General features: G+C 42.4%; 1 protein-coding gene across 2 annotated transcripts in view; it reads left to right on the top strand.

Moving 5' to 3' along the window:
- The first annotated feature begins 6,803 nt into the window (after window positions 1–6,803).
- pdlim5b (PDZ and LIM domain 5b) overlaps window positions 6,804–14,607 on the top strand; it is a 35,855-nt gene continuing 28,051 nt past the window's right edge. The window contains exons 1-2 of one of the 2 annotated variants that reach the window (XM_053410816.1): window positions 6,804–7,029; window positions 11,861–11,966. In XM_053410816.1, the coding sequence (XP_053266791.1) occupies window positions 11,868–11,966 (99 nt within the window). In that variant the 5' untranslated portion in view covers window positions 6,804–7,029; window positions 11,861–11,867. Of the gene's footprint in view, window positions 7,030–11,860; window positions 11,967–14,607 lie in introns of those variants that run through there. The other variant, XM_053410817.1, reaches the window with a different exon arrangement.

Below are 14,607 nucleotides of genomic sequence, written 5' to 3'. Positions count from 1 at the left end.
GTTACGGAAGCAATACTAAGTTCAGTAGCAAAACAAAAGAGTCCTTAAATTAAGGATAAGGTTCCTACAAAAAAAAAACTGGCTAAATTAAGGAAAACTAGAAAAAATTGCACAAATGCTAAACCGAAAAAACTGAGAAAACACTTGAAAATTAAAGAAATTAAATGAATCCTGCGTGGTCCACTTCTGCGCAGGAGGTAAATACAATAAAAAATGTAATTAATTTTTTTTATAAATTGAGCATGTTAAAGCCCTCAATAAGCCAATTCATTTGCCTGAATAATAATAATAAGTACAAGTACCTCAAAGTAAATATGTGGAATATGGCCAAAATGGCCACTAAATGCAAAATGGGAGGCTTTCTGATGCGTTTTTCTAATTGCACCCAAAGACTTTTTTGTTTGTCTGGTCATGATACACCTGTGTATCGATTTTCGATTGGTCAATGGGGGCACTATTTAGACATTTTGCGACGCTTATTGAAAATTCCTCCAGAATATGTAAATTTCCCCCACTTTCTAACTTTCTGCAAATTTTGGTAAGAATTTGAGCATGTTAAAACCTTCAAAAAGCCAATTCGTTTGCCTGAATAATAATAATAAAGATATTTGTCATGCATGAGGTAGGTGTCATTAGAAAAAGGCTTCTGTTTGTCTAGTAATGAATACAGTGCTCTTTGGACGGCTGTGGCTGAGGGAGTAAAACGGTCGTCCTCCAACCAAAAGTTGGCGGCTCGATCCCAGTCTTCCCCATCTGCATGCTGATATGTTCTTGGGCAAGATGCTGAGCCCCAGATTGCCCCTCAGAGTGAAGAGTGCTGCTCATAGATTGCACTGCATGAATGTGTCTGTGAATGAGGGAATGTATAACTGTACTGTAAAGAACTTTGAGTTGTCATCAAGACTAAAAAAGCGCTATGTAAATACAAACCATTTATTGTGGGGATCATTCTGCAAAGCAAAATGCTTATGGTGGGAATTTTTTGTTTTAATTTGTTGATATAGTCCAGTTATAAAACCCTTCAAGGAATATGGTCAGTTAGGTCAGACATTATATTTTTTAATGATATCCCCAAAATGGGTCTGGACAGTTTCTTGAGTTTACTTTTCATATATGAAAAACACAGCAGGAGATTATCCAGGTCAGATGTGATCACAACACTAACATAAATCAGACTTTTTTTGAAAACATTCAGGTGAGAGGTGGCTCTGGGTAGAGCAGCAGGAGACAGGACATGACGTATATAACTCGTTTTTTTTATGAGCCCATAGACACTGAAGTTGGCCCCTATTGCAAAATGTTCTTGAATCTTGTCTGTCTTTCCAAGTTTACAACTTCGTTCGCGCTTTCCACATGTATGGTTCCTCATTGTTATCCTGGGATATTTATGTTCTTACAATTTTACGTCTGTCACATGTAACAGATGGCATCAACATGCTCACCCGCTATCTTTTCCAGCTGTATTTTCACAAGGACGTACTTGGGGTCTGTGAGTAAAAGTTCCAGAAAAGGTCTGGAGCAACAGACAAGTTCATTTGCTTTCTCAAACACAACCCCTTGGAGAGATTTCAGGAAAATGTCTGGATTCTAGTGCATGTCTGAAAGCAGCTACTGTAAACACTCATACACCTCACATACAAAATAGCTCTTCAAGTTCGTTAAATTAATCTTTATTCTCTATTGTTAGATGCCTAAAATCCGTTGCTGATGCTTCTTTGTTCAGTTTATTGTCAGGTGGCATCCAATGTCAGGGTGCATTACTACTACTGTATCCCTTATTGCCCTATGTGACGAAAGCAAAATAATTAGTTGAACCAACAAGGTTGTCAAGGTGTATATTACAACATGGCTTGAACAAAAAGCCAGACTTGTTACCTTGTCATTCATGGGGGCGGGGCTTATATTTGTGTCACTATATAGTGGCTATGATCTTTCATATGCTCGTTTAAAGTCTCCTTTGACCTTTTACATGTCTCTGATGAGGTGTGGTATACAAAGACATTGGTTTTCACTTGACTAAAAACCGAACTACTAACAGGAATTATTAAGAATAGCTTGCAAGACTTCTTGCAATCAATAGATAAGTAAAAAGACAGATTTGAGTTAAGAGTTTCTGATTCAGCTTCACGATGGGTCAATCTCGTGAATTAGAGCTACCCAAAATAACAGTCAAAACTATTCGCCCGCACTTTGACGATGTCATCAACCACCTAACTGCGGAGGACTGGAGGCAGTTAAAATTAGGTGCACCGAACAATGCCACCAGGTTTCAGTTGGCAGAACTTGTCATCAACTTGACATCGACTGTGTCCTCCATACTGTTAGCAACTCTTGGAAATGAAGGCATGTCCGTGACTGTAGAAAAGGTCAAGTCCAGTCTTGGAGACGCCCTCCGTTCTGCACTGGACCGCTCAACCAACTCTGCGACTTTGGATCAATTCACAGAGTTGGTTGCAGAGGAGGTGACAGAGAGGATCAACGCCAGCCTGCATTCCCACTCCACCAGCAAACAGTCCAATGGACCACCACGGTGTCACCACACCACACCCGACAAAGTTGAGAAAATGGTCAGTTGTCTTTGCAGAGTGTTGAAGGACTCTGTTGTGGACATTGAGAGCTTGTTCAAGCCAAGACTGCGTAGTCAAAAGACATTGGATCTTTTAATTAAGCTTTCTCAGGGTAGAACAACCTCAACCTCTTCAGACTCTGACTCCACATCACACAGTCATTACTCTGACAGTGCATCATCCTCACGATCAACAGTCCGCAGCAGTGACAGTGGGGAAAGTGAGGCTGTCGAGGAAATCTTTATGAAGGAGTTCGGAGACATCATGGATCTCCTTGTGGATGAAATGGACGAATCGGACCTGAGTGGGCTGATATTGGAATCGTCTCTGGAGTTTAAATCTGCTGCAGATGAAATATATCAGAAAATGAGTAAAGAGAAGAGCGTCAAATCATCTGCTTCGTGTAGAGACTCCAAATTCTCAAAAAGCCCCAAAGGGTTTTGGAAAGGAGTGGGGCAGAAGATCAGGAAGCTTTTTGCAAAGGTTTTTGCCACAGCATCGATGCTCAAGATGGGGACAGAGGTCCGAAAGAAGTTCAGTAAGGGGACCCAAATCCAGAGCAGTGAGTCAGTCAAGTCTCTGATGGACAGTGTGGGGTCTCTGCTTCTGACAGAGACCAAGAACAGGGTTTCACCTGAAAACGCCCCCGTCCTTTCCCATGTCCTCTATAGGCACATCACAAATGACTCTTCAGAGGCGAGTCCAGTTGATGTGACGAAAGTGTCTGTTCCTAAGTCCCACAGAAAGATGTACGCGGACATAAAGGAGAGAGTGACCAATTCCCTGCCACTAATGAACTGGTGGTTCTCAAAAGAGGCCGGTGACTACACCAAGAGGGTGACCTCCGCTTTAATGGAGATTGAATCAATCGGAGTGTCTCGGGTCTCAGAGATCGACGCCGCGAAGGAACGAGAAGAGTCCCGCAAAAAGATTTATCTCAGTCTCCTCATCGACCAGCTAGTCACTCGAGTGTACTCAAAGTCCAGAGTGATCTTTCTCCCTGTCGAACCAAAAGACGTCTCTCAAAACCTCTTTGAAAAAACATGGGCCAAGGTCCAGGATATTGACTTTGACATGTCCCCAAAAATCATCGATAAACTCCACAAGGTCATGTTCAAGGACCTGTGTACGATGTGGGGCTGTCCAGAGATGCTGCTTCTTTCCTTTCGTGAGAAGGAACCAGAGGTCGAGGAAAGAATCGCCAACTGTATAAAAAGCCGCCTGTCAAAAAAACCCGTCAGAACTTCCAGATTCTGCTCCTGGTTCAGCAGATTCTTTACATGGTAGGGGTGGGGTCGATGAGGCCCTTCTCCACCATGTTGATGTACTCTCCAAACATGGCGTCGTAGCCGATCTCATCTGATGACTGGAGGATCTTCTCCACCACCAGTGAACCCTCCACGCCGGCGTTCTTAGCGATGGTCATGGCGGGGATACGCAGCGCCCGCCGGATGATGTCAACACCTGATTGGAAGGAAAGGAAGCAGATTAATGGAATTGTTTTTCACAAAATTAAAATCAATGTTAGCTTTTCAGGCTTGTTTAACTCTCGTAACTATTTGGAAAGACTTTGTACTTTATAAATGTAATAAACTACATGTTGATTTTTGTTATGTCTGCTTTTGTTTGACACCAGTTAAGCTGCTCCTCATGATTTCATGTATAAAGTAAAACTGTGGAATATCGCCAAAATGGCCACTAAATGCAAAATAGCAGGCTTCCTGTTGCTTTTTTTTCCAATTGCACCTGAAGACTTTTTTGTTTGTCTGGTCATGATACACCTGTGTATCGATTTTTGCGAAGATCGGTCAATATGATCGTGAATGTGTTCGGGGGGCGCTATTGAGCCATTTTGCGACGCCCATTGAAAATTCCTCCAGAATATGTACATTTTTCACCACTTTCTATCTTTCTGCAAATTTTGGTAAGAATTTGAGCATGTTAAAACCTTCAAAAAGCCAATTTATTTGCCTGAATAATAATAATAATCATTATAATTTCAATAGGGCCTCCCACTCTCAGTGCTCGGGCCCTAATAATCCTTATAATTTCAATAGTGCCTCACTTTCTGTCAGTGCCTCTCAGTGCTCGGGCCCTAATAATTATATATCATTATTAAATAAGATATTAGTAGCAGGACACATTCATTTGCTGTGATAAAACACTTTCTTAAAATCAAAATACAATGTTTGAAACTGGATTATAGTCATATTTTAAATGTACTAATACATTTATGGCCTTTTCTGACCGAATACATATGCAGTGCACAGGTCAATTTGATAAATACTGTTACTTCACGTACTATCAGCACTTTTGTCTTTATGTTTGTGCAACTCATACTTTTATATTGTTCTCTATTCTTATTGCCTTAAGTTGCTGCAGGAAAACCTCGGCCTCAGGCTAGATGCTCTGTACACAAGACGAGATGAGTGACACATGTTGAGCTGTGGATCTGCCCACGTGCAGAGGAAGAAAGGATTAACAATAACTCCCCGAGGCCATTCATTCTATAGAGGCCTCCAGAGTGTTGAGCATGCACTTTCTTTGCTGACCACTAGAGAGCGTACCAACCCCATACCACTAGGAATCATCGTAAACCCTGAAACCTGCTGCTCTGGCACTGCCGATGTCTCAGCAACCGTCAAATGAATACTATCTGAAATAATGATTGATAAAAAAGTGATAATGTCAAACACAACTATGCGTTATAATAAATAAGAAAGCTATTGTGAATGAGTCAAACTGTGTGTAATTAAACACTTTTAGGATATAATATGTCAGAAATAACCGCACTGGAGTAATTGATGTGTCTTGTATTTCACATTCTACCCACATTTGTTCAGTGTTATTTAATTGCTGTGCTGGTGGATAAAAGTCTAGTACATTTAACACATCTGACCGGCAGCCTATGGCGTTTAGAATGCATGCAGTGGAAAGAATGGTCCATTGATGCAACAGGGCAAGCTGCTGCCCTGTCACATGTTCAAATATTTCTTTGCTAACATCATGCAAATATGTCCTTAATATAGGGCTGTTCACCACCACAGACTAATCGCTCCATTTCTTGTTTTAAATCACTTTATGTGACCCAGACATACTAATGAGAGAGGAATTAACAAAGTTAGGAGCTTATCCAGATGGTTCTAGTTACAGGTTTCTAGCACTTGATACCAGACAGTGGTTGAAAAAAGCTTCCGCTTCTATGAAAAAACAATCAAATTCAAAAGATGCTGATATTTTTCATTGAGAGAAATGCCCTATACATCACAAAGTATTTGATTCAAATTTCTGGATCTATGCCAAATGGAATGGGTTATGTATTGGCTCATGCTCCATCCTTCCTCTAAGTGTTGTATAAATCCATTCATGTTAGTTTCTAAGTGTTATTCAACCAACCAAACAACAGACTGACTAAGCGAATGACCAGCCAACTGACCGACCAAACAACAGACTGACTAAGCGAATGACCAGCCAACTGACCAACCTAACAACAGACTGCCTAAGCGAATGACCAGCCAACTGACCAACCTAACAACAGACTGACTAAGCGAATGACCAGCCAACTGACCGACCAAACAACAGACTGACCAGCCAACCAACCAACCAACTCACCAGACAGACAGACTGACTGTAACATACTCAACTTTGGTTATAATGTGATAGAATACTTTGTATTTATTTCCTCTAGTAAATGCAAACAGCTGAACAGAAGAATAAACCTACAAACCATGAGCCAATAGAAGTCAGCTCCACCTGCACATTACACCACAGCCACTGTGGGTGAGGAGGTGGGAGGTTTCACTGGGCTGGTCATTTCTGGTTTTAGATGTCATGAGCAAGTTTTACCATCAGTCTCCTATGGGAGTGCTCAGCTCCACTTTGTACTTTTTAAAAACAGTTTTTACCGTAACTCACCTGAACTGTTACAAGTTTATCAAGTCTGCACCTGCAACTGCTGCCGTGTCGCCTCCAGTCAAAGGCGCGAACCCTCCCACACGCGCACACACACGCGCACACACTCTCCCACGCTCTCTCTCTTCATCACACACACACACACACACGCACACACACACACACACACTCTCACTCTCTCTTCATCAAACACGCACACACATACAGTCTCTCTCTCTCTCTCTCTGACACACACACACCCTCTGTATCACGCACCCCCCCCCCCCCCACACACACAAACTCTCTCTCTCTCTCTCTCTCTCTCTCTCTCTCTCTTTCTGTGTCTCTCTCTCTCTCTTTCTGTGTCTCTCTCTCTCTTTCTGTCTCTCTCTCTTCCACACACACAGACACACACACACACACACACACACACACACACCCTCGCGGGGCTGGCTTATATGCGGAAGCCTCAGTTCCGCTCTCTCCACTCCTCTTGGAAACTGACAAGCAACGGACCCAAGTCTCGCTCCTCACCCAGAGCCCGAGCACCGGACCCGGCTTCACGAGCGAGGTGAGTCCCGACACCTGGACACCGACCGAAACTCACCGTCTCTGGTCGCTTTACTGCTTCATGTTTACGACCCTGTCACAGACTTTCTACTTCGAACTCATCATAAAAACTTCCTCGTTTACCTTTCCTCTAATAAACTCTTTATTATAGCACCACCACCACAGTGGTCCACACTTTAACTTGACTCTTAACCAGTAACAACCAGGCTGAGAGTGGGGTTAGAATAAAGTCAGACATGTGGTTTAATGTCACACCCACTGGAACACAGAGTTAAGACAAGTCATTGCTCAGTTTCCGTGAGAAGAAATGAGCAGTGCAGGGAGGGACAGGTTCTGCAAACAGGAAAATGAATGACGACAGCCTGGGTAAATATTGATCTGCCCCATGACCTCAACTGTTATTATTATGAGAATAAGTTATCGTTGTATTTCATTCATATTATTAAAGGTAAGCCATGTGAGAGTAGGAATGTCCTCATATTCTACTAAAGGTATAGTTTTTTAAATTTTTGACAAGGAAACTTGCTTTAAAGCAAACATGTCACCAGCATGTGGACAGACTTGTCCCATAAAGTCAGGCTGGAACAAGTCCACCTGATTTTGAGTTGGCATATCTGTCGTCATCTTATTTTGATAGACAGTTAGAGGTAGGTTTCATTGGTGCAGTTAATGACCTCACACTGTGAGAATCAACCTCTGTGAGTCAACATGTCCTGTTGATGATGATGTCACCAGCCACATTGTGTCCTGAAGCATTGAGACATAAGCATGACGAACATGGAGTCATGATAAACCCCATTGACCCGTGTGTGATTACCAATTATGAAAGCTTTTTTTCAATGATTATTATTATTAAAGATTAATTGTGTAAACTTATAACCCCAACGTCACATTAATTCCTGCTTACTTCCACCTGGCAGGTCACATTCACTGTAAACCAGTTGCATTTAAATTCAGCATCAGACTATTTAGATATTGCACGTACTAAGCGAGTTAAAATAACATCCACTACAGGAACGTGTGCATGTCTGAGCCAGTAGATAACTCGGTCAGCAGTTCTCCCGTGTCCTGTGCTGAAAGGATTGTGGTTTAATCTGGCTTCTGTTGTGAAAGTGTTGAAACATTTGACAGAATAAAGCGCCGTTATGACAGGAACTGGAAAGATAAGGCCCCGAGTGACAAATGACCAGAATTAAGCTCTAAATAGCTTAAAGGGGTTAATCAGGGTGCTGCTGATAAAATTTTTCGTGCACGGCCCGACTGTTTGCTTTTGTTTGGGAACACTGAGAAGGTGTGTCCGCTCATGTCTATGCATGATATCATAAGGGACTGGAAAACAGGCAGTGACACGAGATGAGACGAGCCGTATGTTTGTTTTCTCCATATTAGGAAGAGAAATGCGGGTTGATATGCGGGTCCAGCATAACTTTGAGTCAGCGTGAGCCAAAATTCCAGCTATTTGCCTTCTCCCAAAACATGTCACGCACCTTTTTACTGAGACGTCGGCTGGGAAATCCAATACGGAGGGAATCTGACGCACTTGTGACACAGCGATTCAACGCTGTGCATTCCTCGAGGTGTTTGGTGGTTTAACAATGGCAGCGTGTCCTCTAGCTGGGACTTTTGGATCAAAGGGTGTTGAATAAAGTCTACAGTGTTGATGTCCATTGTGTTTTGTGTCACTTGAGAAAATTGCCATTGTTGCCTGGAACAGTGTGAAAGTTGTGGTTGTGGCATCAGCAGCTTCCGTGACGTTAGAGTTCAGCTGCATTCTGCTGTAGTAAATCTCCAAAAGCTTTATTATTAATAAATATAAGTACGTATTCATGTGTTCTTGAGACTTCTAAAGCAGTTTTTTATACAGTGATGTTACTCAGACAATGCCAGTGGATGCATGGGTTGAATTTCATGGTGACAATGTGTGGAACAACAGTCCATAGTGTTTCCCACCTCTCGCCCAACGTCAGCTGGGATTGGCCCCTCCACGACCCTCACAGGATAAGTGCTATCATTAGATGGGCAATGGATGGAAAATCTTATTGTTTAGGCCTTTTCATTTCCCCAGCTCCTCTCCAAGTCACCTTCAATTGCTTTCTATATGTGTGTTTGAGAATATCCGCTTAATTTTGAAAGTGCATAGCATAAATACTAGAGCTCTTCATGCCCTGCTGCGTTCCAGGTGTTCGGCTCCTCCCTGTCACTTTCACATGCGATTTTTATATCTTCTCCTCCACCCCCCCCGCACACTTTTATGTCCGCTCGGCTTTAAAGAGGCCTGTTCCCCTCCAGGCGTGCCGGCGATGAGACAGCGTGCAGGCATGAGCCTCCGATTTGATTTGTGTCTCGTACAATTGACCAGGGGACGGGCTGCAGCAGGTGGTGCTGTGGCCCTGAGGGGATTCGTGACGGAGGCATGACTTGCAATGTCGAAATGACATGCCTCTGGGATTACAAGGTGTTATTACACATGAAATACTCACTGGGAAAGTATGTTTAGTCTGCACTGCCCAGCACACATGGATATATGTCTTTTAATGGTTATTTTCAAGGCAGGGTTTGAAATGTGTTGTTTCTTTGTTTTAAGAAGTTACATACACATCCATCACTGGCGGGGTTCACCCTGGGCAGGCTGCCAGTTACAATTAGAATATGTATTTCGCAAAGTTCTCCAAAGCCAAAAACGTTTAAATTAAACATTACCTTTAAACCTATAATTTCATTACAAAGGGATAGAAGCTATTTATCTATTCACCTCCCGTTTCCTTCACCACCTCTTCCAACATGAAGTCTTGGCCTCCCTCTGGGTCTCGGTTGCTTTTACGAGGTAAATTCAGATAACTATTATCAATGCTTCCATCTGTTCAAAGTCAGACTCATGCAGCTTTACCTCTGTACTTCCCCCTCTTCCTTGTAATTGCAGTGTACGGTACATGACGTGTAATGCTCATGGGCGAGTCTTTTGATGTCTTGTTTTCATGTCAACATCCTACTCTTTGCATCGGGCAGCTCAAAGGGGACATCGTGTATTTCCACGTGATCTGGGGGTTTTGCTGAAACTGTGCACAGCAGCAGCAGCAGACACCACTGTCTCTCTTCCTCTCTTTCTTATTGGACAGTAAAGTGTATTCTGCAAATATGGGATAACCAATATCCCCAGTCATCAACCTAATGAATTAGATAATGCTCTAAATCTCCACATGTGACTGCACTTAACTCGGGTCTCGCTTCCAATAAATAGCTTGCAGCTTCAGCTTTTCAGGGGAAAAGGAATGCATGACAGGCAGGGCTTCAACCAGTGAAAATCAACTGTGCATGAACTATTTTATGGCCTCAAATCCTCTTTTCAGTGTCTCATTTTCTGGAACTGTCTATTTAATTTGCATGCACGTTACTGTAATCAGGATATGATCCACCCATGAGGTTATGTACGTAATGTAGGCTGCGATTGCCATTTGTGGCAACAATGAAACTCTGAGCCGGCAGAAGTGAAGCTGAGCTCCAGCAAGTCTCCAGACATCCAGGGTGTTGCCTTCCTCATTAATTTGTCAGTGTTCAGGCCGAGCAGCACGACAGTTGTCTTAGGAAAGATCAGTGCTCAATCTGTCACATAGAATTTAACAAGCAAGATCTTACTGCATGCTGGTAATTTAATATCAAGATTTCAATGTTTATCAATATCTAAACCCCAGGAATGAGTGTGATTGATGATTACCTCACCACTGGTATTTTTGTTAAATCCCTATTTGTTCAAACGGTAGTGTGATTATAGTTTGTTTCATTTACATATGTGTAAATCTGTTATTATTAACCATAGTCATGCATTCAGTAGCTCCATATTCTTATATTCATATTATAGAAATATTGATGATCTCAGATTGGTTTAGTTTTGTTCGATTGTAATTCAGCAGCCGGTTCAGTGAGAGGACACTGAGATGATAGAATGTCTGATCTGAGTCTCTTCGTAGCTAAACAAACGATTATCTGTGTTTATGTGTCACATATTTCCGACTGTTCCCTCGTTCTTTTTTGCAAACATCTCTTCCAATGCGCTGGAGGAAGAAGAAGAACGCCATTTCACACTCTAAAGGGTTTTTTGACGGTCCTATATGAAAAGAGTTGAACCCTGCTTCATAGTGAAGATTTGAAGCTCTTTCATGGTGGTTCTTTGACTTCCCGCTCCTCGTTAAACCCTCCAGTTCTCACTCCTTTCCAGGTCTGTCCTGCTCTCGAGAGGATTCACTGTAAACGATATGTTACAGGCTCGCTCCTTTACCCAGACATGCTCCAAAGCTGCCGAGCTGGCATCTTAAATAGAGAACTCATATTAGAAAGCTGCACTTGAATTGAAACTGTTTCTGTGTGATAAAAGTCTTGTAAAACCATGAGACGTTGACTGTACATCATATCTGCAAAACATATGTGATGACATATTGTGACAGGAAAGTGGAAACATTCTTTAGTGTGTCAGACGTAAGATAATTATTATCGCTAGGGAAAGGATGGAAAAACCAGCAGCAGCATACGCAACCTTTAATTCCTATTCATCAGTGGAATGCTGATGTTTGGGTTTTAGCAGAATGAGCAGATTACAGTGTTCTACATTGATAACAGTAATCTTTACCAAATGTCAGTGTGGGCTGCAAAACACACGTATACAACCTAATGCATGAATACACATTTTCTTTATTCCTGTTATTATCTCCTGTTTGTATTCTCTGTAATATCTGAATATTTGTTCCATCTCTATGGAGAATATACTTCTTGTTAAATCATATCTCTTTTAATATAGATTTGTGCACAGGGAGCATAAAAGTGTGTTGTTCTGTCTCCAGGTGAATCATGAGCAGCAGCTACAGCGTCTCCCTGGCTGGCCCCGCCCCCTGGGGCTTCAGACTGCAAGGGGGGAAGGACTTCTGTCTGCCCCTCACCATCTCACGGGTCAGTGACACACAAACACACTCGCACACACACATATAAACACCACTTGCGTAGCCTTTACTTCATGACACCTCTGAGGAATGCTACTCACGCTCACTATGCCATTTGCCTAGTCAGTGATAAAGTTCATGTCCCATTCATCTCCTGTGTGACACTTATTGCTGGATCTAGACACTCCCTCCAACAGTTCGTGGCCCCTGTTATTCCGCAGTCCCCCCCCCCCCCCCCGGTCTTGACCTATCCCCCGTCAAGACTGGGACTATTGTCATAATAATGTTACATAACTGAGCCTTGACCCCAACATCCGTCAATTTAAGGAGAAAAAAAAGAAAAAGAACCCACCCTCCCTTGAATTTCCTCCGACGGCCTTTCCGGATATATTTGGAGGATTAAGCCGGTGGCTGTTAACGCCTGCTGTCATTCGGAGGCGGGATAGTGTGAAGTGCCCTGGCCTTGCTCCCTGGCATTAGTTCTGATGTGAAACCCAGGGGAGACAATGTGCGCTGGGTTCTGCAGTGGAGGCATCAGGACCTGTCCTTAAACAGCCCATTAGAATGAAACTCTAGAAAGCCACAGAGGTTCTGGAATAACTATCCGTGTGCCACATAAATTCCGAGTGGGCTGACGAGGTTATGTCGAGGCCTGAGCCCGGGGGGAGGTTCTGCTGGAAGAGCCGTGCGCTGTTTGACAATCAGGCCTGTTTATCTGACAGGTCCGTCCTCTGCATGAACACAGTTATAATTCCAGCGTTTATCTTCATATTGTTGCCTTCATCTAAAGAAGTGCAGCGGAGTTTAATGTTGGTCTTGGGTGGATTCGAACCCGGGGCTGTCTGAAGTGTCTCAATTATACTAACATGCCTCTTGTCAAACAGGATTAGAAGTAGTCAGCCTGTCTTCTACCAGTGTGGCCAGTGCTGTGGAAACAACTGTCTGCTGCAGACTGAGGCGTGATATTCACCTCTAACTGCTTCCTGTTATGTAATTCCGATCTCAGTGTCGGGTCCAAGGTCAGTTGCAGTGTTTATTTGCTGGCGGGATCGGTTACAACATTTTGAAAGTTATGTGCCGAGAAGTGAAGTGACTTTGTGTCAGGACATAATTACTCCAAGGGGTACGCAAAGGCCAGCATAGCTGCTCAGACTATTTTTATGCCTTGCCACTGTGATAATAATGGTACCTGGCACGTGTCGTTAACGTGCACGTAGCTGTCGGCACACATCCTGTCATCATATCTCAAAAACAATACGTGACCCCCGAGCTCCACACTCGTCACCTGATTAGATATTGGAGTACAAAATGTATAAATATAGAAAAAAATCTAAATCTTTCCAGAGGTGAAGTTGAAAATGAATCAGTTTAATGCAGTTTCACTTCAATTCTTAAGGGTCAAGAGGACACATGTTCTACTTTCACATAGATTTTTGGTATTATATCAAAAATGGTATTAGTATTATTATATCTGGTATTCGCCGTGTCATGTTTTTATAGTATCAAGATTATTTAAAACAGAGACAGGTGACCCGACAGGGAACTATGCATCTATTAAAATCTGGAGTGCATTTGAAGTGGTGGATCTGACGAGTCATCTTTTGTGGGTCATGGTTGCGGTTTAGCTCTGGACCATAAAAGTGTTGAATACCGCCTGTGTCCACCAGACGCCCTGTACTGACTCATCAGCGGTCAGGAGCTGCAGAGCCACTCGCCCTTTATTCGATTTTCAAAGTGAACGGCTTAGATTTCCTGTTAATGTTCCAGGGATCATTTTTCCATTTGTCTATTAATACTAGAATCCTATTGTCACCTCAGGCCAACATGATGCAGGCGGTAGTAGTATAGCTAAATGGTTATACATACATTTATTAACATGTATATCTGTATCAACCAGCTGTATTTACCGAGGGAAGAGTTAGTCAGCCGAAGGTACGTATATGTATGGAAACATCTGCCAACAGTTTAACCATTACTTCAGCTCAACCATTAGATGAATTAGTAGAAAATGGAGCCGACCACAGGCCTATTTTCAGGTTCATTAGACACCGACAATGTTAAATAGACTTTTCTGAAAAGAATAACCATCTGTTGGTATCACATTAGATCTCGTATTGTTTTGCTTAGATGGATACGATAACTGGAATAATGATGTAATGACTCGACATATGGGTCCCATATGTAACTGATCCTCAGATTATGTACATAATTTAAGGCCGGTTCCTCAGGACGAGACGACCGCAGCCTGTTTTCCTGGTTCCTTTTAAGGAGTATCTGGCCGTTGTAAAAAGCACTAAATAAAGATGTGAGTTGGAGGACAGTGTATATCCTGTGCCATAAATATTCATTGTGTAATATTCAGTTGGGTGTCATAGCAATACTAAGCAAAAATTCCCAAAATGCACAAAAGACATCATAACAAAAGTACTTTATTTGGGGGAGAATGATGTACGCACATCGATACCTGTGACCTGCACCCATTGGACGATACTAACTGTCAATCACACGGTATCCATGACCCAAATATATACCAAGCTTTAACGTAAATTTTACTATGAATGGGACAATAGTTTATAAAATGAACATCATGCTGTATTGAAGAAGACTTGAAACTAACGATTAAGACCTTGAACTACTCAGGTAAATGTTTA

Source organism: Pleuronectes platessa, chromosome 19, assembly GCF_947347685.1.
Source record: "Pleuronectes platessa chromosome 19, fPlePla1.1, whole genome shotgun sequence".
Lineage (NCBI taxonomy): Eukaryota > Metazoa > Chordata > Actinopteri > Pleuronectiformes > Pleuronectidae > Pleuronectes > Pleuronectes platessa.
This window is presented reverse-complemented; position numbering and strand designations above follow the sequence as displayed.